Here is a 23,539-nt window from a genome sequence, read left to right as displayed (position 1 = left end):
TGATGAAATCAATTTATAATGTTATGATCTAATCTACGTTTTGAGTGACGTAGGATTATTTTCGATCAAGGAGAGACAAATTTATTGAAATAAGAGGAATCGGATGTTGGGCTGGAGTTGAACATGTTAAAAGATTGGACGTCGGGCCAAAGGATCGGTCGACATATCGGTAGAAAGCTTCGTGCTATGAATTCGAGCATCGAGTCGAAGGATCGAACATTGCACTAAGGAGATCGAAAGTTGCGGGTGTCAATATGTCGATTGGGCAATACGCTGAAGGAGAGGACGATGCGCCGAAGGATCGGACGAAGCGCTGGAAGAACTAATGATATGTCGGACAATAGATGATTCATGCTTTGTAATAATTTTTCTAGATCGAGTTAGTTTATGTCGTAATTGGATTGGTTTAGAATGTAATTAAACTAACTCAATTAGGGACCAAATGGGCCCAAAGTAGGGCTATTTTAGGCCAAGATAAAGGCTCATTCAATGACCCAAAAGTTAGGTCCAAGTGGTGGCACCGCTAGTGGCTCAGTCTCTAAGACACAGTCTCCAAAACTGTGTCAGGCGGTAGTACTGCTAAATTGAGCGATGGTACCTCCCAGTGTTAGGTGGTGGTACCGCCAGTTTGGACGGTAGTATTGCCTAAATACAGTCTCTCAAACTGTGTTAGGCAGTGGTACCACCCAGCATAGGCGGTGGTACCGCCAATATCCCGAAAATCGGGGATGAGACATTTTTAGACTCCAAGTTTGAATCCATTTGGGGCCTATAAATACTCCTCTCATCCCTAGTTAGACAACACAAGAACTAAAAACAAAAATAAAGAAAAATTCTGTTGCAATCTTGTGAGAGTTCTCCTCCTCTAGTCTAAGTGTTAATTTTTGTTTAAGAGATGAGTAAATGGGGGTGTAAAGGTTCTCTCCTAAGCCTGTCAAAAGGAAAATAGAGTCGTAAGGGTAGTTAGTCTTCGCCCATTGAAGGAAGACCGTTAGTGGATGCCGGTAGCTTAGATGGAAGAGGAATCGGGAGTGGATGTTGGTCACGATGACCGAACCATTATAAAACTTGGTTTGCATTTACTTTAAGCTCTTTATCTTCATTGCAAACTGCTTTCTTTACTTATTCACTATGCTTTCATACACTTTCAAGTTAATATATTTCTGATATGGCTTTTCATCGTACGAAGTTTCAAATTCGATACTTTTAACGAAATCACTAATTCACCCCACAATGCTGACTTGATCCTAATAGTTGGTATCAGAGTAATGTTTTTCTCATTTGGTTTAACACTCAAGAGAAATGACTCTTTTCGGCTTTCAAGATGATTACTCTATCATTCGTCCTCCTATGTTCAATAAGACAGACTACACTTATTGGAAAACTCGGATGAGAGTTTTCTTGCTTTCATTGAACCTCGATTTACGGAATATCATTGAAAATAATTTTCAAAAGTCTTCTAATCTAATGAGCGAATGAAATAATTTGAATGAGAATTTTTTCTTTAAATGTGAAAGCTATGAATACTTTATTTTACGCCTTAGACAAAAATAAATTTAATCATGTTTTTATTTGTGAAACTGCGCATGACATTTGGCACACTCTTGAAATCACACTCAAAGGCACTAGTAAAATTAAAGATTCAAAAATTAATCTTTTGATACATGATTTTGAATTATTTTGTATGAAGCCAAGCGAAAGTATTGTTGACATGTACACTCGTTTTACGGATATCGTTAATAGTTTAAAAGCTCTTGGCAAATGTTCTTCGAATCTTGAACTTGTTAATAAAGTTTTACGATTTCTTTCTAAAAATTAAGATTCAAAAGTAACTATAATACAAAAGGTAAAAGACTTAAACAAGTTTCCACTTGAAGAACTTATTGGGTCTTTAATGACCTATGAAATGAGTTATTTGACACAAAATGAATATGAGAATTACCTTCCAAAGAATAAGAAGGACTTGATACTTCGAACAATAGAATACCACTTAAGTGATGATGATGATGATTTTGAACTTCTCACTATAAAATTTAAAAAGTTCATAAAACAACAATTAAAGAATAAAAATGAACTTTAAAAGGATAAAACAACTTGCTATAAATGCAATCGACCAGGGTACTTCAAAAGCGAATGTTCACAACGAAAGAAGATGACAATCAAGGCGATAATAGAGGATGAAACAAGTGCATCAAAATATGAGGATGTGAACCACACTTTGTTAGCTTTCGACAATGAGGTAAGTAACTTAACCAAAACTCCTTTACCTTATTTTGAAATTACTTGATGCTTTTCATAAGTTATTTTTAAATTAGTTGGTTAAAAAATTATTATAAAAAATATTATCATGCTTTTTTTTCTAATGATTTTAAATATATATATAAATAAAAATTTAAGCATGAAAATTGTATGTTAGCTCCTAGAACTAAGCATGAAAAGTTAGAAAGAAAAATGCATTACTATAATAAACAAAATGATGTTGATTGAAAATGTCTTATGTTCAATAAAATCAAGCTTGATGTTTTAATGATATAATGATGTAATGAAAATGTTAAAAAGTTTGGTATCATGATGATTTTATATTATACATGAGGATTTGAAGTAATGATTTAAAATCATTTGTTTTGAAATTATGTATTGTACTTTTTGATCTGGATGGTTTTTGTGATAAATCTTGCTCTTTCGGTTTTTAATAATGATACATGTTTTATTTGGGATTAAAAAAATAAGGACTTGTTTGTATGAAATCAATCACATGAATTAAACAATTAAAAAGGGAATGAATTTTGAAAATCTTATCAATTTTTCAATAAGAAATTGATAAATTTATTTATGTCATTTTGAATATCTTAAAAGTGATTTTTGATGATTTGACAATTTGAATTTGGATGAGTTTCATCTAATCATGATTTTTATCTTGATTTCTCAATATTTATAACTTGAGATTTATTCTATATGAATCGAGATCTTTTATCCTCTATATTTCTTTTTTGCTATCTACTATCTAAATGAATTATGATTGGTATCATTGGTATGTTTCTTCTTATCGTTTACTAAAGAAGAAAATCTTTTAAATGAGTTATGATTTTTCAGAATTATAATTTTTTTGTTCATAATGAATTGAGATATATTATATATGAATCGAGATCTGTATTCTCTAATGACTCTTTTTGTTATAGAAATATCTTTATCTATATCATGATCTTGAATTCTCCATATTTGAATCAAGCTCTTTCATTTGATCTCTTATGTTTTTTTTTTTCCTATTTGCAAAAGAAGAGATTTGTCAAAAATGACACGTCTTTTGGTATTCAAGAATTAATATTTCATTTTTGAAGATTGAAATATTGATACAAATTTATCTTTATTGTTTATCTTTGTCATGATATAAAAATTGATGTAAAGGAAAAAGAATTACAAAATTATATTCTTCTTTCTTTTTGACAATGACAAAGGGGAAGATAAAATTTACTAGCTTGCACGATTCAAGAAGTGCTATCTTGCACATCTCAAGAAAAACAAAACTTGCACATCTCAAAAGATATAAAATTTTGCTAATTAACTTTCATATATGAAAAACTTTCTCGCTTGCACATTTTCAAATGATGTGAAATTTGCTAGCTTATATATTGTAAAATAATGTAAAATTTATTAGCTTGCACTTCTCAAAAGAGAAGAAAGAATTTATTAACTTGTATATTTTAAAGCGATGAAAAATTTACTAAATCGTTAAGTTTATATATCTCTAAAACTTAATAGTTATATTTTTTTTTACGATAAAAAAGAAGAATGTATGATGATAATCATGCATGTTAACGTGATGTCCTCCCTCCTCGTGACAGCAAGGAGACCTGTGGCCGGCAAATAATGCATCAGGACAGGTGACAGATCCCTCACCGAGATATATAGATAGATAGTTAAGTGAGCTCGAGCCATCCCCACCGAGGCTTATAACAAATCGTACTAATAGTTTATATAGATAGATGTATACGTTATATCTATCTATCTATCTTTATTTCCCTGAAACCAAACGGTACTAATTCTTTACTCGGATTAAAATTAGAATATCATGTCCCGGGGAGTGTGGCCACTGAGAGAGCACTCAGCAACCCGAATAACAATGTATATTGTACCATCCAATGACTGGCCTTTTGGTTTACCGAGGCAGCTACTGCAAAGCCTCCAATCGTTTCAGTGGCCCAAGTGCTGTGTTGAAAGGGCATGCGGCCACTCGGCAACTCCAAATAACTGCTGTTTTTATTTCTTTGGAGCTTGTCAACACGTTCAAAGGAATTACTCCTATTCTCTACACCCTATAGAATTATTTTCATGACATCTCTTGTTGTTTGACATTATTTTGTAAGTCATTCCTGACCAATTTTGGAAGATCTTATATCTCCATATTTTTTTTCTTTCTTTCTGCCACATATGTTTTGTATTATAGTGTTTGTAACTCAGTGTCAAGTTAATAGAATCTCCTAAAAATAAAATAAAATAAAATAAAGCACTGTACCTTGTTATTCTCATGAGATAACACATTGCAGTGAGTTCCCCTTCTCTCTTTCTCTCTCTCTCTCTCTCTCTCTCTGTCTCTCGTGGGACATTTGGAGTCAGGACTTTGGGTAGAGTGCAAGGTGGACAAGGTTTCTTCTTGAATGGAAGAGAGGGCATTTGGTCGGAGGGAGGTCAGGTTGCTTGGGTGGAGCAAGTCTCTCTTCGTTTGGTCTGCATGTTGCCGTCTCTTTAGCCCCCACCTCACCACCTGCCACAACAGTTTCACGTGCCTGACTTTATATCGGACTGCCCTCACGAGATAGTGCATCTCCTGGGCACATCGGCGTTCCTCTGGTTCGGTCAGTTCTTCAAACTCTCCTCCTCGCTGCATTTACTTTTCTTATTCTCATGTTGGTTTAAAGAGTAGTAGTGCCTGTTGTAAATATAGGCAGGAATATGTCTAGGGGGGCTTTCTGGTGGTGTTGATCTTCCTATTTTCAGTTCTTCATAGTCTCCTTGTAAGATTCTTCCTATTTTCCATTGTCCTGGATCTTGTGTGGGGATTCCCTCCCTTGTTTTCACGTACCTAGACTTTTTTTGTTTTTGGGTCTTACTGCATCATGTTCCACAGTCATAATTTGTAGTTGAAGCTTTGTGATTTCTTTGTGAATGGAAATAAATCTGGGGTTGGAATGCTTTTAGATCTTCTTTTGTGCTCCTGGTTGGATTGGGTCTAGTGTTGCCTCTCGTTTTCCTGGTTTTCCGACTATGGGATTTGGAATAATGTGATGGTTTCAATTATCTTTGTATCTTCTAGTCTATAATTCACCCTAGCATTATTTATTTGTTTATAATGGCCAAAAGAAGGATGTTTATGTTGCTTTCGTGTGCTTGGTTTATGGGATGCAGAAGATATTTTTGGTTGACGCAGTCAGTCTGTTCTTGTTACTTCATCACCGTACATAGTTCTCTAGCTTTTATGGATCGGATTAATTCACTTTGTGGGCTTGCTGTTCCTGTGTGACTCCATGTATCATTTTGCTTTGCTTCCCCCTTTGGAATGTGAATGATATACAAAGCCATTACATTGTCGTTGGTTTCACCAATCGATGGCTGCTTTTATCGATCTAATTTTCAATGGATTTCATGTTTTATGTGTTCTTTGAGTTTAGAATGTTTTCTACTGAAAAGACAGCTTTAGCAGTACAACCTGCTTTTTCGGTTGGTTATTTAGTATAATATCTATCATCTACTGCATGGAATAACGGTACCACCATGCTGATTAGATTAATATATAGAAAAGCTTTGTTCTCACAAGATAGATAGATAGAGATTATGCTGTGATCCAGTATCATATAATTAAAAGTGGAATTTGTCTACATATGTTTGCTTATTCTGATCACACTTCTTGCACATCGATATTATTACAGGAAGTGAAGAAAATTTAGATAAATGGGTCCTGTTGCGATCTTTTGTGCCAGTATTCTACTAGCTCTGTCGATGCCTTCTCCTACGAGCGCACAAACTCCACCAGCTCCATTCCTACCTCCATCTCCATCACCTGCCCCACATTTTGTGAACCTCACTGATCTACTCTCGGTTGCTGGCCCTTTCAACACATTCCTCGACTATCTCCTGCAAACCCAAGTCATCGACACGTTTCAGAACCAAGTTAACAACACCAAACAAGGCATCACTGTCTTTGTACCGAAAGATTCGGCTTTTGCATCGCTTAAAAAGTCTGACCTTGGCAATCTTACTCGAGACCAACTCAAGACCCTCTTCCTCTACCATGCTTTCCCCAAGTACTACTCGCTATCTGATTTCAAAAACCTGAGCAATTCGAACCCTGTCAGCACGTTCGCCGGTGGGCAGTATACTCTGAATGTCACCGATGCATCTGGGCTTATTCACATTGTTTCGAATTGGGCAAACCCGAAGATAACCAGCAGCGTCTACTCCACAGCTCCCGTGGCAGTTTATGAGATCGATCGTGTTTTACTTCCATCGGCAATCTTCAGCACCGAACCAGCTCTAGCACCAGCTCCTGAGACCAAAACACCGTCAGACCTGGCTCCAGCCCAAAGCGGAATTGCTTCTGCGCCCAAATCTGCAGAGTCATCGACCGGTGATGCTACTTCAGACACCACCGCGTTTCGTCTCTTGGATTGCATGCTCTTGATTCTTTCTGCTACTCTGATGCTTATCATGTGAGGCGATTTGCTCTCGAGGAAGGAAGTACTTCGATGTACGACGCTCAGCACATTCACAGCCTTGGCTTTCTTTTGGTTCGTTTGTGATCATTCTTTTAGTGGAGCAGATATTATGTTTAGATGGAGTTTGAGAAATGCATCGTGCTGAGTTTTTTTTTTGGTTATTTCATTTAGTGAGTGGTATGGAGGATATTGTGATGCTTTACTTAATTTTCTGAGATGATATGTTTTGAGCTTTGCCTGCACATAAATATAAAGCCACAAGTTTTATTCGTCTCCAAGACATTGTTGGAAGCTTACATCCGAAGTATGATATGGCCAATGTCTTTGGGTCACCGCCAAGTTATATTAGTATCAGCCTTATAATTTAGAATAATAGCTTTACATCTATGATTGTGGCTTCTCTACTATGATTGTGCATGATCAAAGCCTATGGAAAATGTTGAATCCATTCTTTGTCATCATGATGCATGCCACTTGCGTCGGAGGAGTAGCCACGAAGGTGATAACCAAAAGGGTGTCGAAGCATGCGAACCAAGAAAGACTGTAAAGATTTTTTAGCAATGCTTTTTCTGTGTGTGGATTGAGGGCATAATTGATCCATGTGAAGTGGCGAATGTTCCTTGAATACAGACCGATTTCCCTTTTTTTTCTATTAAAAATCTAAGCACTCCTAAGAAGGGTCAGGCAGACACACCCCATTGTTGTCCTCTTCAGCAGACACCCCATTGTTTTCCTCGATTGAAAGAACATAAGAAGGGTCAGGCAGCTGGCTAGTGGTTTTTCTAAAGGGAACCATTGATCTATTGACATCATAAGGGTATCCCCATGGCTGCCATGTTTGTGCACAGAGATAAACAATGCAACTTGTGAGCTGGAAAGGAAGAAGAATTGCAGGCGAAGAAGTGTAGTAAAGCTTGACAACAAGTCGCCAATTGGAACAGCACACACATATCTCTGGTTATATTCAAGATTTCGATTTGTCTCTCTCTCTCTCTCTCTCTCTCCTCTTTTTTTATATTTATCAAGCACTGTTCACCTGTTCATCAAATAGGTATATGTATGCCACTCAAAGTTCATAAAGTTACAGTCGAAGGAATGTTTTTATTGTGCAGCGTTTGATAAGTAAAAGTTTCTTCTTCCTCTTACTTTATATATATATATATATATATATATATATATATATATATATATATATATATATATATATATATATATATATATATTAGAATTTTTTAACTTTGGTATCAGAAGGTTTGTTAAGAGACGCTTGTGGATATTCACCGTTAGAGTTGTTGGGCTGATATCCCATATTCAGCCCATGTGGGCTAGGGCAGCCTACATCCCCTCTTAACCTAACCCTAATTAAGATTAGGGGGTGTGGTGATTGCATTTTAGAAGCAGAAAAATGTTATAAAAAGGCAGCAACGAGGCATATCTTGAGGGCCACGGGATTCCAAAGAGAAGAAGGAGAACAAGGCAAAAAAGGAAGAAAAAGAAAGGGAAGAATTCAAGGACAACGTAGAAAGACTGTTCTCAATCATCTAGCAGTGTTCTCATCTCAAGTTAGATCAAATTTACAGTAGACTCTTGCTGTGATTACTTGGGGAGGTTTTAGATATTGTGGGCAGTGACGTGATCCTTGTATCCCAGTTATTCTTTTGTGGTTGTTGCTAGGGTTTAGGGCAAGAGATTGAGATTTGTATATTCATTATTCATTATTCTCATAGTAGACTCTTGCTGTGATTACTTGGGGAGGTTTTAGATATTGTGGGCAGTGACGTGATCCTTGTATCCTAGTTATTCTCTTGTGGTTGTTGCTAGGGTTTAGGGCAAGAGATTGAGATTTGTATATTCATTATTCTCATAGTGGATTATCTTTAGTTTGCCCCATGGTTTTTACCCTTCACATTGAAGGGGTTTTCCACATAAATCTTGGTATTCTATTTGATTATGTTTCTATTTAATTCTGCTGCGTATTATGGTATTCTAGTATTTATTCATATACAAAGGTTATTCCTCTTTATATCCCCATCAACTGGTATCAGAGCGAGGTTTTGGTGATTTAATTTTTTATATTTGAATATGGAAGCCAGTAATAATTCTCGCATGATTAGTTTGAATGGAAATAATTGGATGATATGGAAACCAAGAATAGAAGATCTCTTACATTGCAAAGATTTGTGTGGACCTTTGCAGGGGGATAGTGCAAAGCCTACAACTATGACAGATGATGAGTGGAAGAGGTTAGATCGAAAAACAATTTGGTTTATTAGATAGTGGCTTGATGATAGTGTCTTTCACCATGTTTCTACTGAAATTTCTGCATATTCTCTTTGGAAAAAATTGGAAAGTCTCTATGAAAGAAAAACAGTTGGCAACAAAGCTTTTTTAATCAGAAAACTTGTGAACCTAAAATATAGATAGGGTGCTTCTATTGCTGAGAATTTGAATGAAATGCAGAGTATTACTAACCAGTTATCCTCTATGAAAATATCTCTTGATAATGAGTTGCAGGCATTGTTACTTCTCAGTTCATTACCAGAAAGTTGGGAGACACTGGTGGTTTCCCTTAGTAATTCTGCGCTAGATGGTATTATCACTATGAGTCAAGTAACAAGCAGTTTGTTGAATGAGGAGTTGAGAAGAAAGAGTTCAGCAACATCTCAGAATGATTCACAGGCACTTATCTCAGAGAACAGAGGAAGGTCAAAGTCTAGAAGTAGTTCACGTATGGGTAGGAGCAAGTCAAGATCAAGAAAAGATATTGTTTGCTATAACTGTGGTGAGAAAGGACATTACAAGAACCAATGTAAGCAACCTAAGAAGAACAAGAAAAAAGGAAAAGAAGTGGAGTCTACAGAGTCAAAGGATAATACTACAGCTATAGTGCAAGGTGGTGATTATTTGATTTTGTCTCTTTCTGATGATATTTTTTCTTATGTGTGTCAGGATCTTGAGTGGGTGATTGACACATGTGCTTCTTATCATGCTACACCACGGAGGGAGTTTTTTGCTACATACAGGTCTGAAAACTTTGGTGTTGTCAAGATGGGCAACTATGGCACAGCAGACATCATTGGCATCGGTGATATCCATTTAAAGACCAACCTTGGCTGCAAGTTGGTGCTTAAGGATGTGAGGCATGTGATTGACTTGAGGCTGAATTTAATTTTAGTTGGAAGACTAGATGATGAAGGCTATAAAAGCAGATTTCACAGAGGGCAATGGAAGCTCAGTAAGGGTTCTCTTGTTATAGCTAGTGGAAAGAAATGTTATACTTTGTACAGGTTGTAGGCTAAAGCTTATGGTGAGCAGTTAAATGCTACAGAGAAAGACTTCAATATAGAGTTGTGGCATAGGCGATTGGGACACATGAGCGAGAAGGGGCTGCAAGTTCTTTCCAAGAGAGAGGTATTGCTAGATCTCAGAGGTATACATCTGAACCCTTGTATTGATTGTTTGGCTGGTAAACAACATAGAGTTTCATTTGCTAGTATTGCTTTATTTAGAAAAATGCATGCCTTAGACCGTGTTTATAAAGATGTATGTGGTCCTTTGAGGACAAAAACTCTTGGTGGATCTGTTGATGTTCTTGGTATAAGTGGTGCACTTTATTTTGTCACTTTTATAGATGATTTTTTCAGGAAAGTTTGGGCCTATGCTTTGAAGACCAAAGATCAGGTTATTAATGTCTTCAAAGAGTTTCATGCTAGGGTTGAAAGAGAGACAGAAAGGAAATTGAAATGCATAAGATCAGATAATGGTGGTGAGTATACAGGATTGTTTAATGACTATTGCAGGTCACATGGGATCCAACATGAGATGACAGTTCCTAGTACACCTCAGCATAATGCAATTGCAGAGAGGATGAATCGCACCATCATGAAAAAAATTAGATGTATGCTTTCACAGGCCAAGCTACCCAAAAGGTTTTGGGATGAGGCTTTAAGGACTGCAGTTGATGTGATCAACTTATCACCATGTACAGCCCAAGATGGTGATGTTGCAGAGCATGTATGGTCAGAGAAAGATGTTTCCTATAGGCATTTGAGAGTATTTGGTTGTTGCGCATTTGCACATATTCCAGACAATGAGAGGTCCAAGCTGGATGGTAAGTCTAAAGAATGTATTTTTCTTGGTTACTCACATGATCATTTTGGTTACAGGCTTTGGGATCCAGAAAAGCAGAAGGTATTCAGAAGCAGAGATATTGTCTTCTTTGAGGATCAAACCTTTGAAGATTTGAAGAAGAAGACATAGGCCAAGACTTCTGCAGAAGGATTAGCAGATTGTGACCCAGTTATTCCTCCAGTACATCATGGTGATGGGGGAGATGTGCAGAAAGATAGTGTAGAGCCTGATGTTGATCTACCTGCAGGACATGTTGAGCAAGAAGAAGTAGGAGAGCAAGTTCCAACATAACCTTAGTTGAGAAGATCTTCTAGACAACGTCAACCTTCCAGAAGATACTCTACAGATGAGTATGTGATGCTTACTGATGCAGGTGAACCAGAGAGTTACCAGGAAACAGTTGAAAGTGAGCAGAAAGAGAAGTGGTTAGTTGCTATGTAGGAAGAGATGGATGCTCTTTAGAAGAACTACACTTATAATTTGGTGTTGCTACCAAATGAAATGAAGGCCTTGAAGAACAAGTGGGTTTTTAGGTTGAAGACTCAAGAATATTGTTCTCAACCAAAGTACAAAGCTAGATTGGTTGTGAAAGGCTTTGGTCAAAAGAAAGGTATTGACTTTGAAGAGATTTTCTCTCCTATTGTTAAAATGTCTTCTATTCGTGTTGCTCTTGGTATTGCTGCTAGCCAGGACTTGGAGGTTGAGCAGTTAGATGTGAAGACAGCTTTCCTTCATGGTGATTTGGAGGAGAAAATTTATATGGAGCAACCAGAAGGCTTCAAAGTCAAAGGTAAAGATAATTTTGTCTGCAAGTTGAAGAAGAGCTTATATGGGCTAAAGCAAGCTCCAAGACAGTGGTACAGAAAGTTTGATTCATTTATGATAGAAAATGGATACAAAAGAACGGCTTCAGATCATTGTGTGTACATCAAATGGTTTGGTGAGGATTTTATTATTCTCTTACTTTATGTTGATGACATGCTTATTCTTGAGAAAGATATGTCTAAAATTGATAGGTTGAAGAAGGAACTGAGTGAGTCTTTTGCAATGAAGGACATGGGGCCAGCAAAGCAAATACTATGTATTGGAAAGATTTGGTTGTCACGGGAGAAATACATCGAGAAGGTATTGGAAAGATTCAGTATGAGCAACGCAAAACTAGTTGGTTCTCCTCTTGCAAGTCACTTCAAGTTGTGCTCAGAACAGAGTCCGTCAAGTGATGAGGAGAAGGAGAAAATGCAAAAGGTTCCTTATGCTTCAGTAGTTGGAAGTTTAATGTATGCAATGGTATGTACGAGGCCGAACATCGCATATGCAGTGGGTGTTACTAGCAGATTTCTTGCAAATCCAGGCAAAGAGCACTGGGCAGCAATGAAGTGGATTTTTAGATATCTCAGAGGGAGCTCTAAGGTTTGTTTAAGCTTTGGAGGTGGACCACATGTGTTGATAGGTTACTCAGATGCAGATATGACAAGAGATATAGATACGAGAAAGTCTACTTTAGGTTATGTACTTACTTTTGCAGGGGGAGATGTGTCATGGCAATCTAGGTTGCAAAGGTGTATTGCTCTCTCTACCATAGAAGCAGAATATATTGCTGCTACAGAGGTATGCAAAGAAATGTTATGGATGAAAGAATTCTTATAAGAATTGGGGCTGAAACAGGAAAATTATGTGGTGCATTGTGACAGCTAGAGTGTCATCCATTTGTGTAAGAACCCAATGTTTCATTCCAAATTAGAAGCAGAATATATTGCTGCTACAGAGGTATGCAAAGAAATGTTATGGATGAAAGAATTCTTACAAGAATTGGGGCTGAAACAGGAAAATTATGTGGTGCATTGTGACAACTAGAGTATCATCCATTTGTGTAAGAACCAAATGTTTCATTCCAAATCAAAGCATATAGATGTCAGATATCACTGGATTCGAAATGTATTTGAAGAGAAGCAGTTGCAGCTTCAGAAAATTCATACAGATGACAACGGAGCAGACATGTTGACGAAGACCTTACCAAAAGAAAGACAGGAGATATGCCGACAGCTGGTCGGCATGGCTTCACATTGAGGAGTCATGGGACAGCCTCCCTTATGGGCTGAAGGAGGAGGTTGTTGGGCTGATAGCCCATATTCAGCCCATGTGGGCTAGGGCAGCCCACAGCCCACACCCCCTCTTAACCTAACTATAATTAAGATTAGGGGGGTGTGGTGGCTACATTTTAGAAGCAGAAAAAGACTATAAAAAGGCAGTAACGAGGCAGATCTTGAGGGCCATGGGATTCTAAAGAGAAGAAGGAGAACAAGGCAGAAAAGGAAGAGAAAGAAAGGGAAGAAGACAAGGACAACGCAGAAAGACTGTTCTCAATCATCTAGTAGTGTTTTCATCTCAGGTTAGATCAAATCTACAGTAGACTCTTGCTGTGATTACTTGGGGAGGTTTTAGATATTGTGGGCAGTGACGTAATCCTTGTATCTCAGTTATTCTCTTGTGATTATTGCTAGGGTTTAGGGCAAGAGATTGAGATTTGTATATTCATTATTCTCATAGTGGATTATCTCTAGTTTGTCCCGTGGTTTTTACCCTTCACATTGAAGGGGTTTTACACGTATATCTTGGTGTTCTGTTTGATTGTGTTTCTATTTAATTCCGTTACGTATTATGGTCTTCTAGTATTTGTTCATATAGAAAGGTTATTCCTCTTTATATGCCCATCAACTCGTTAGAGTATGGTTCAATATGAAGAATATTCATTATCAACTTTTAACAATTAACTTGGAGTGATTCTTATATTATACAAATATTCGAGTTTTGGGATAGGTCAAATTAATTTTTGTTCTCGAGATAAATCATTAATACTATGAATAAACAAGACTCATTATGTATCTTTATTAGAGTACGATACATTTCATCTCTCTCATAACTAAAACAAGGTAATTAATTACTGATATAGACCCAATTAATGTAGTTATGTAACATGAACCTTGATAATATAGGCATAGAAAATAAGTCATCAAAACTCAAGGCTTAACCGACACATTTGAAGGCATTGAGAAACCGAGAAAGAGAGAGAGAGAGAGAGAGAGAGAGAGAGGTAGATTCTTCAACCAAGAACATGAGGACAATGTTGATCACACGGAGGCCGGCCTGCAAGTGAGAGGGGAGGACGGGGAACATTCTCGGCCTGGGGTTTCTTGGGCCCCATGATAATCGAGTTTGGATTCGATCAATGTTGTCGGGATTAGATTTTTAAATCTTTAGTTTAATTTTCGAGATTCGAAACCCATGCATGAGAAGAAAAATTAGAGGTAAAAGTATTTACCCTTCCCTAAGGATCGGACATTAGTCATTACTATGTCATATTAATGTACAACCTATTAGAAATAAAAATATATTAGTCGCCGTGCATGGGAAGCATAAAGATTTTGAAGTAGAGCCTGACAAGATAATAGAGAAAGGGAGGAGGAGAGGACTTGTGCCTCTCTCGTTACTGTCAGGAACAAAACTCTCGTCATCTTCTTGGCAAAACCCTTTCTCCCTTTTCTTATTCTTCTCTCAAATCCTTTTTCTTTAACACCATCGTTAAACTTGTGTTCCATATCTCAACTACGTGTGCAAGGACGCTGGTTTTGTGTTCCATATCTCAGAACGAACTATGCGGCTTGGAGAGCTAGCTGTGGCTTATCACGGATACAATCCCAATAATTACCTGTTAATTCAGTTACCTGCTTTAATTATATCAAACATACTTAGAACGATACGCTTATCGGATCGGATGTGAATCTTGGATCCGCATCAAACCCAGGTTATAATGTGGTTGCACGCATCTCAAGGCGGTGAATCAAACGAAACATATGTTTGACTCGACGGACGGATTTTGTTGGGAGGTTTTATGATAAAAGGACGTATTAATCCTTCCAAAATATATTCTTACCGTAGCGTTCCCATTTTACCCAACAGCTGATCACGATACATGGAAGGGGCCAAAAGTACCGAACACCTAATAAATGCATCGCAACCGGTATTAAATCCGTCACTCTTGTGGGCCTCTGATAGTGCAATATGACAGGGTATGAGAACGGGTATGAATGCACGCGGGTAGGGAGATGTTTTCTTGCTCCCAATAATAGAGAAAGGAGACGAGGAGCAACCAGACACCGGCAAACTCAATCTAGCAAGCAATTCCTCGCATCGATCGGTTTCCTGTAATAGCTCAGACGCCATTCAGGCATTCTACTCGTTTGACTGTCGCGGGTCCATATCCCAGACTGACGGTTCGATGAGAGAGAATTCCTGGATCCTGGATGGATTGTCCCACCATATTTCTTATACTTATCTTTTTAAAACCCTCCGAAAAAGAAATAAAAATGGGCCTCTTTTCCTCCCCCTCATTTGGTGGTCTTCGTCCCGGATGGCGTCGCCCCTTCTCTTCCGCCTGCTCCTCTCCCTCCTCTTCCTCTCGGTCTCATTAGGTTCTTCGAGCACTTTACGACTCCAATCCGATGACGCCTACATCTCCGCTGTCGTCTCCGAGAAAGGCCTCGCGTTTGCCAAGGACCTGCTCGTCGAGCGGGCGGTTGAGACTCTCACCTCGCTCCGCATCCGCGACATCGAGAAGTCCGTGGGGATCCCGATCGTGGGCGTGGTCCGTATGGTCGCCTCCAACATTACCCTGGAGGCCATCCATGTCTCCTCGTCGACGGTCCAGCCTGGGGAGTCCGGGATCGTCATCGTCGCCTCCGGCACCACGGCTAACTTGAGCATGGATTGGTTTTATTCCTACACAACTTGGTTTGTCCCTTTCGAAATCTCCGATAAAGGGGGCGCGTTCATTCAGGTATTACCCCACTGATTGCTCTTTGGTGTCGTTATGGTGTCTAAGAATTGGACTTTGATGCATTGTAGCTGTTTATTCTTTTGTATACTTTAACATGAATTGATTGTTTGGTTGCCTACTTGACATTGCGTAAAATGTACTACTGTGTAGTTTGTAGAAGATAGTCAAGAGAAGTCAAATTGATGTGGATGTACATATCTAACTACGACAAAATCGATTCCTCATTTTTTTTGTCAAGTGTGCTGCAGTAAACTTCTGATTGATTCTTTGAAAGCTTTCAGTTGGTCAGCATAATCTCGTCTTCAAATTTGCTGGCAGTAATATCTCATTAACTAGTAACATTCAGTGTTTTTTCTACTGTCATCAGTATTTCTAAAGTTTTAGTATGTCATTTTTTTGTTCTTTCAGAAGTATATTACTTCTTTTTTTATATCCGAGCTGATGTCTGGTTTTGTTGATTGTCTTCCTGTGTTCTGACAACTAGGACTTTTCTTTTATGATTTGCAAGCTGGCACATTCTAGATTCACCACTCTTTTTTCTGCTTTTTGAAGCAAGGTTGAAGGCATGGAAGTTGGATTAACCATGACCATGGAGAATAAAAATGGGACACTGGAACTGTCTGTTACACAATGTGGTTGTTACATGAAAAATTTTGTCATAACCTTGAATGGAGGAGCTTCTTGGTTCTACCAAGGGTATGTGAGATACATCGATGGACATACATGGATTGAAACCAATTATGTTGCATGATCTGTTTTGTGTTTGATCAGTCAATATATTTTTCTTGTTTGGTAATCTTTTTTTAATACCGATATTTTTTTTTCCAAATAAATGGTGTTTTGTGACTGATATATTTTTCTTTCCGAACACAGTATAAACCTGGTTACTACAAGTTTACATTGAACCTAGGTAATAAATCCAAGACCATTTGATGAAGCTGGCTAATTTTATAGAACATTGACCTGATTCTACAATAATAAAGGGTGGACATCTTGTAATTATTGTTCTAAACATGGACAATTAAATAAAATGCAATGTTGGTGTATTTTGACAAACTTCATTAGAGTTTATAAACTGATAGTTTCAAATGATTGGATATGTTCTTACGTCCTTTGTTGTACCTTTACACAGATATAATTTCCAAAGTAACTCTAAGATGTTTGCTATAGTGTTTGTTGGTGATATCATTTTCATCTTAATCATCTAGTCTCACATGGAGGGAGATATAACAAGATAATTAATTGGTTGAAGTCAAACTTGACTAATTGAAGGTAGCCATGGCTTCAGCAGGAATTGCATGTTCTTCCACTGTTCTTGAATTTATAATCATGGATCTGAAGTATGAACTATCACATTTGTAAATCAAGTGTCTTGTACATACTACTTTCTTCATATTCCTACTTATGAGATGTAAGTGTCTATTCATTTGTAGAGAGTCTGAGAGAATGAAGGACTTTATTCTACTTAGAGTGATTTCAAGATAATGAGCTTCTGATAAAGAAAAAAATCAGTTGTGTTGATACTGAGAATCAATGACATTTTATCTTACGAAACAAATTCCAACATACTCATGAATTTTAAATCACTCAATCAAAATGTAGCATAAAGTAGTGAATAACAGGCTAAAAATTATACAAATTAGAGTTAATACTATGATTACACAATAGGCCTCAGGTTTCTTGGGCAAAAACTTGTTATCTGTTCGAATGAATACTCCTTGGTCATGCCAAAATAAGAGAAGTCATTGTGGAATGTAGGGCATTTCTTCAAAGGGATCCAATGTGGAATCATGAAAATGATGACACTTCTTCTAAACTTTGAGTGCTACAAAGGCTTTGGTACTCTAAACGAGTTAGCAGGCACATTTTAATTTTTAACTTTCAGTGTAGTTTGCTATTCAAAATCATGCTTGGATGGAATTCAGGTGTTTAGCCCAGTTTCAATGGGACCAATTTAAGGACTATGAGGTTACGAAATCATGTGTCTGATTGGATTTAAGGTTTTGAACATTATTTTTCACTTGAGTTTTTGATAGAAATTGGAAAACATTTGGAGGTGCGGTGCTAGATATTGTATGGAAATTGATGTACATAACAGGATGGTCAATTGATGAATTCAGCAAACAAAGGGTTTTTTATATTTTTGGTACTAGTATGAGTGATATCATGGAGAGCGAGGATTAGAAGGAAAAAGGAGAGAGGGAGAGAAATAGCCAGAGGAAGTAAAGAGATCACCTGAAGTTACACTTGTTCCTAGCAGTCACATCTAGGTTTCTAATCAGACATCAATCATGCTTTGTACTGTGAGATGTGAAAAGAGTAAAACTCATAATTTTATCAATCTCTTCGAGATCTACATAAGGAGATTTAGCTCATAAATTTAATTTCAAAGGGGTCCATCCCAACAGAACTTTGCAAAAATAGTCAAATTTGTGGCATGCAAAATTATACTGAAAGAGAAACTTTGATCATTCAAAGCATGAGTTTGATTACATAATAGTTGTTTTAACTAATTCTTTACCGAAGTTAACTCTCATCAACAACAAGTAGATGTTGGGCGCAAAATGCTTCTTTGTGTGGCCACTGAACAGAGTATGAAAAAAATGTCCTGAAGTGTTTACAGCTTAATGAATAGATAACGTTTGACTCTATTCAGAAGTAAAGTTGATATAAACTCATCTAAAATTGAACTTTGAGTCAATCTTGTATCATGCTCTTTCATCAGATCAGTTGACACCTATTGTGTCTGCTTTGTAATTTTATATGCTCTTTTCTTCCATGTCAGGCAGCCTTTTTGACTAAATATCTTCCTGCTCCATTCATACTTTCCAGGTTTCTAAATGCTTTTGCAGATCAGATCAGATCTGCTGTAGAGGATGCAATTGTGAAGAAGATAAATGAAGGGGCACTAAAGCTTGATTCATTGCTGAAAACTGTTCCAAACAAAATTGATGTGGACAAAGTTTCTGCTCTAAATGTCACATTTGTGAATGACCCGACTTTCACAAATTTTTCTGTTGAGTTTGATATTAATGGCTTATTCATTTCACTGGACAAAACTTCTGCCCGTGGTTACTTTCAGAAGACATCACAACTTTCACATTCTTGTGATGGGACACAAAAGATGCTTTGGATGTCATTGGATGAATCTGTATTTAACTCAGCATCTGATGTCTATTTCCAGGTAACCTTCTCTTACATCACTGATTAACCTTGCCTGTAGGTAGAGACACTTGAGGAAATTTTTGGGCCATGCTTATTTAATAAGAAAGACATTTGATTGTTATGTGAAGTTCCATAATACTTCTTTTTTGGTTTCAGACCATATCAAACACACAAATATTAGAATTGTCACAAAGAAGCATGTGGTTGTGTGCCATGTATCTATGGTTTTCTTGTCCATGATAAAAAGGCACATATTAGGTATAATAACAATGTGTACTCATTTTGTACTCTACACTTGCAATTTGTTGGTTTTTTTGGTAGTTGACAATGCTAGAGAAAAGTGCTTCATGTCCTGGCTTAAAGAGAAAAAATATCTATAAATTATTTGGAAGAAATGGTTAATTTTCTACAGCCTTTGTTCTATGCTGGTGAATCTATGAGATTGTAGCAGCATTTACTAGCTTTCACACTGTATCTTTTTTGGTAGTGGTTCAGAATTGACTGTTATTCCCAAACAGAAAGTCCTTATATTTTTATCAACAAAACCAGGTTCCAAAGGGTTCCTTGTTTGACTTCTACACAATCTAATGGCTAACAATTTTCTTCATTCCGGACATTTGCGGAGTTTTTGCTCTCATGTATTAACTTGTGGACGGTTGGATTGTTCTAATAATAAGTTTGAACCAAGGTATGCAATTTCGAATAATACCGCCTGGTACGGGTGGTATGTACCGGTCCGTCAGCTGATCGGTACAAGGACCGCCCGTTATCGGACGGAACGGAATATATATATATATATATATAAAGCGGCATCGCATCGCCTTTTTTAGCGACGTCGCCGAGGCGACGCGACGTTGCCTTTAATAAGAATATTTATATATATATGTATGTATGTGTATATATATATGTATGTATATATAATATTATATATAAATATATATTTATTAATATATATTTATATATATATATGACATCGCGTCGGCCTTTTCGGTGACGTCGCCGAGGTGACGCGACGTTGCCTTTAATAAGAATATTTATATATAAATATAAATATTTATATATATATGTATGTATGTGTATATATATATATATGTGTATATATATATATATGTATATATATAATATTATATATATATATATATATTTATTAATTTATACATATATAAAAATAAGGCGACATCGCCTCGGTGACGTCGCCCCACTTGGGAGAAGAGAGAGGCGACGTCGTCGAATTATATATATATATATATATATATATATATATACTGAGCAGTATACCGAACGGTATATCACTCGGTATACAGTATCGTACCGTACGGAGTGAGCGTCGAAACTCCGGTACGATACGATATTTTAATCCTTGGTTTGAACAATTATAATTGTGCTGGGAACTTAATTTTTAATTAAACTACGATACAGTGGCATGGATAAACCTGATTGTTCAGGGTTACAGGCATAGAAACAATCTTTCCACTTGTAAGGATAAGATTGCATCCATTGACCGTTCTGCGTTTATGGGAGTTTCATGGATTGGACCTTCCTTTTTTAACTAAATGGCACATTATACAAATCAAAACTTGGTTTTGTTATAATCATCCATGTGGCTTTAGTGCTGTAAATAAAATAATTTTAGCAAAAATAAAATAGCTTTTCTTTCTGAAAAAGCTGATGTTTGTATTCTTCCATGTTGATTGCTTCCACTGTTGTGCTAATACTTTTCTCTTATTTGGTTTAGGCAGGAGTGATGCATTGGGTTGTGGAAAAAATACCTGATCAGTCTTTTCTGAACACTGCTAGGTGGAAGTATCTTATTCCCCAATTGTACAAAAAGTACCCTAATGATGACATGCTGTTGAATATGTCATTAACTTCTCCACCGGGCATATGGATTACACCACAAAAAATAGGGGCAACTATTTCTTTAGACATGACCATTGATGTCTTGGATGGCAGTAAGACAATTCCTGTTGCTTGCATATCAGTGGTAATTGATCGTTAAGCAAATTTTATAGATGATGTCGGTTCTGCTAATTATAATCTAATGCATGGTATACATTAATGCTTCTGTATGTATATATGCTAGAGCTATACACTGGTCTTAGTGCTTTTAGACAATAGGTGACTTCAGTACGTCTATATATATTCTTCTTTACTTCATACAGAGAGGCATATAATTTGTTCACAAATTGTTATCCTATTTTTGTTGAAATGGGTAAGAGCAAGGTCAAGTTGAACAAGGTAATTGATAATACAGTTTCATGACCTAATCTAAACAACATGACTTGATCATGTTATATTTGAAATTTTGCTATGCCCATTATCTATTGAACTCTCTTTTTATATTTTCATATGTAGTGCTATCTAAAACAGATTGTTGTTGAAGGGTCATAGTTTTTCATACATTTTTCTACTCCTTTATGATTGTCTTGGGATGGTGGCTTTATATTGTATTCTATATAGACATTTTTCGGTTCATCTTTAAGGAGTTTCACATGTACCAGTCCAGTTATATGAGTAGTGGGGGATCTAACCTCAAATGGTGAAAGGATTTTGAACTTGAGCAACCTTGATACTATCACCAAGTTTAGAGCTAATGCAAGTATAAAGAAAGAAAATTTTGACTTGGATTGCCTTTGTTGATATTTGAAAACTTATAAAAATAATTTATAAAATGGTATCATTTTTATAGTGCCAGAGGGGATTGCATTTCTGAAGAAGCACAGAATTATTATTGCAACAGCTCAGCTAGGCAAAGATTCGATGAACTCAAGTAGTTAAATGCATCTTGGGATATTCTTGTGAACCATATTATTTCTTTGGTTCAAAAACTACACCACTACTTATATGCATCACAAGGTTTGTGTTTAGTTGTTGATTCTGTTATGAACCTTTTCATTTTAGATGGTTCGTGGACAAAATGGAGAGTTTTGAGCATTTATGTCAACTTGTCATCCCCTCTGAAGAAAGTAATAGTATGGATAACAAATCTGTTTCTATGAAGCTTGATCCTGACTATGACAGTCCATTGTCAATTTGAATAGCTTTCTATAAGTTTATATTGCTTTTTGCTGATCACAATGTGTATTAGGATAACACTTTTAAGTTTTAACTACAACTAAAACATTACTGCATATAATCCAGCTTGTCGAGAGCTGCAGGTGTTGTTAGGAATGTTTTTTGCGTCTACACGAAACACATACACATATGCACTACTGCTGATGCTTTTGCGATGCCTCAGGTTTTAATATTTAATATGAATGTTTGCGCTGGTAGCCAGGGTTCTTCCTTGGATCCTACGAGTGCAATTAAGTTAAATCTTTTTATTGATGATTGCAGGTTTTTAATATTGATGTTCTTTCATAGCATTGCAAAATTGATTGCTTCCATGTACCATGATCTGAGGACTTGTCGCTTGTCTTGTTGCAGCTAGTTAGCGTTTCAGGAGTTGTCGAGATATCAGGGAATAATCTAGCTGGTCAAGTTGAATTAGATGACTTCACCCTTACTCTGAAGTGGAGTGATGTAGGCAACTTTCATATGTATCTTATCCAGGTATGGTTGATCTACTTATTACTCTTCTTCTGTAGCTCAGAAGTTTCTTTCTGGATTTTTGTTAGAAATCTGTTTTCATATGAATTTCTGACTGCCTATTGTCATTTGCGATCTTGAGACAAAGAGAGTCTCATTTTGGTTAAAACCATGCTAAGCATGGTCCTCAAGATTTTTACTTTTCAAGAGATGAATGATACCACATGTATTGCATCAGTACTATGCATCATATTGACAGTATGAGATAAAACTGAATTAATCTTTCGAGCACCACTAAATATTCATTTGCTCATGACGAATTCGCCAAAACCACAATGTTCTACGTAAATGGAACTTGAGGAGTCCTCCTATGGTCTTAAAACATTTCATGGGGCATCAAAATCCAAAAAAATTGGATCTGCTGAGTGCTCATCTAATTATTTCACCGGAAGGTTCATCGTGCATACTCTGGTTCTTATTACTTGGAGTTAATTTCACAGTTTACACAAACCGGTGGAGCATTCCTGGTTAAGATATGAAGGTTTGAAATTTGGGGGAGAGTTATCTGATGTTTATTGTTTCTTTTGTTAGTTTTTAACGTAATGTGGAAATTTGCATTGCTTCCACTTCGTCTGTTTTTCACGTTCAACTTTATGCTAATTGTTTGTCATAGCGATTGGTATTAAGGAAAGACACTTAGTAGATTTTAATGTCGATGCAGGGAGTAATGCGAGTTTTCCTGAACACAGTCTTCGTGCCATATGTGAACACGCATCTCCGGAAAGGGTTTCCTCTGCCGATTGTCCACGGTTTCACCCTGCAACATGCAGATATCCTTACTGCCAACTCAATGATGATTGTATGCTCTGATGTAGCATTCAACAAAACGACTGGTGTGATCTCTTCCTTGTAATTTTCAATCACACTCAAAGCGACCATACAGATTGAAGTGAATCCTTTGTCTATGTTCAGTACAAATGTGTGCAGATTGAAGTAGAATCCTTTCTCTATGTTCAGTACTAATGTGTGATTGTGAAAGCATTATATACCTTCAGCTTTTTCTTTTATTTTGTACAGTATTCTATGTACACGAGCTCGAACATTATGCTAAAAATACATATATACATGAATTGGGTTTTTTTTTTATGTTTTGTCATGTGTACAATTTTTC

At 36.8% G+C, this 23,539-nt stretch overlaps 2 protein-coding genes across 3 annotated transcripts; both read left to right on the top strand.

The window, feature by feature from the left end:
• Positions 1 to 4,586: 4,586 nt before the first annotated feature.
• On the top strand, positions 4,587 to 6,988 carry LOC135584366 (fasciclin-like arabinogalactan protein 7). 2 transcript variants are annotated; one of them, XM_065083343.1, is made up of 2 exons: positions 4,587 to 4,853; positions 5,925 to 6,988. In XM_065083343.1, exon 2 carries the CDS (start codon positions 5,947 to 5,949, stop codon positions 6,706 to 6,708), a length of 762 nt encoding a protein of 253 aa, XP_064939415.1. In that variant the 5' UTR covers positions 4,587 to 4,853; positions 5,925 to 5,946; the 3' UTR covers positions 6,709 to 6,988. The 2 variants fall into 2 exon arrangements, with proteins under 2 accessions (XP_064939415.1, XP_064939416.1); XM_065083344.1 differs by lacking the exon at positions 4,587 to 4,853 and adding an exon at positions 4,860 to 5,012.
• Positions 6,989 to 15,212: 8,224 nt separating this feature from the next.
• Positions 15,213 to 23,514, top strand: LOC103998444 (putative BPI/LBP family protein At1g04970). The gene is made up of 6 exons (XM_009419922.2): positions 15,213 to 15,675; positions 16,232 to 16,371; positions 18,508 to 18,859; positions 20,576 to 20,824; positions 22,267 to 22,392; positions 23,090 to 23,514. The coding sequence occupies exons 1-6, from the start codon at positions 15,250 to 15,252 to the stop codon at positions 23,279 to 23,281; spliced, it is 1,485 nt and encodes a 494-aa protein (XP_009418197.2). The 5' UTR covers positions 15,213 to 15,249; the 3' UTR covers positions 23,282 to 23,514.
• Positions 23,515 to 23,539: the final 25 nt, after the last annotated feature.

The sequence above is a fragment of the Musa acuminata genome, chromosome BXJ1-9, assembly GCF_036884655.1.
Source record: "Musa acuminata AAA Group cultivar baxijiao chromosome BXJ1-9, Cavendish_Baxijiao_AAA, whole genome shotgun sequence".
Taxonomy (NCBI): domain Eukaryota; kingdom Viridiplantae; phylum Streptophyta; class Magnoliopsida; order Zingiberales; family Musaceae; genus Musa; species Musa acuminata.
The sequence above is the reverse complement of the archived record's forward strand: the minus strand, read 5'-3'. Positions and strand labels throughout refer to the sequence as shown.

What these genes read in the sequence shown, in the direction of transcription:
- LOC135584366 (XM_065083343.1), top strand. Translation starts at nt 5,947, where the DNA reads ATGGGTCCTGTTGCGATCTTTTGTGCCAGTATTCTACTAGCTCTGTCG.
- LOC103998444 (XM_009419922.2), top strand. Translation starts at nt 15,250, where the DNA reads ATGGCGTCGCCCCTTCTCTTCCGCCTGCTCCTCTCCCTCCTCTTCCTC. An exon ending in CATCTGATGTCTATTTCCAG is followed by an intron (nt 18,860 to 20,575) that starts GTAACCTTCTCT and finishes TATTTGGTTTAG; the next exon opens with GCAGGAGTGATGCATTGGGT. An exon ending in TTCATATGTATCTTATCCAG is followed by an intron (nt 22,393 to 23,089) that starts GTATGGTTGATC and finishes ATGTCGATGCAG; the next exon opens with GGAGTAATGCGAGTTTTCCT.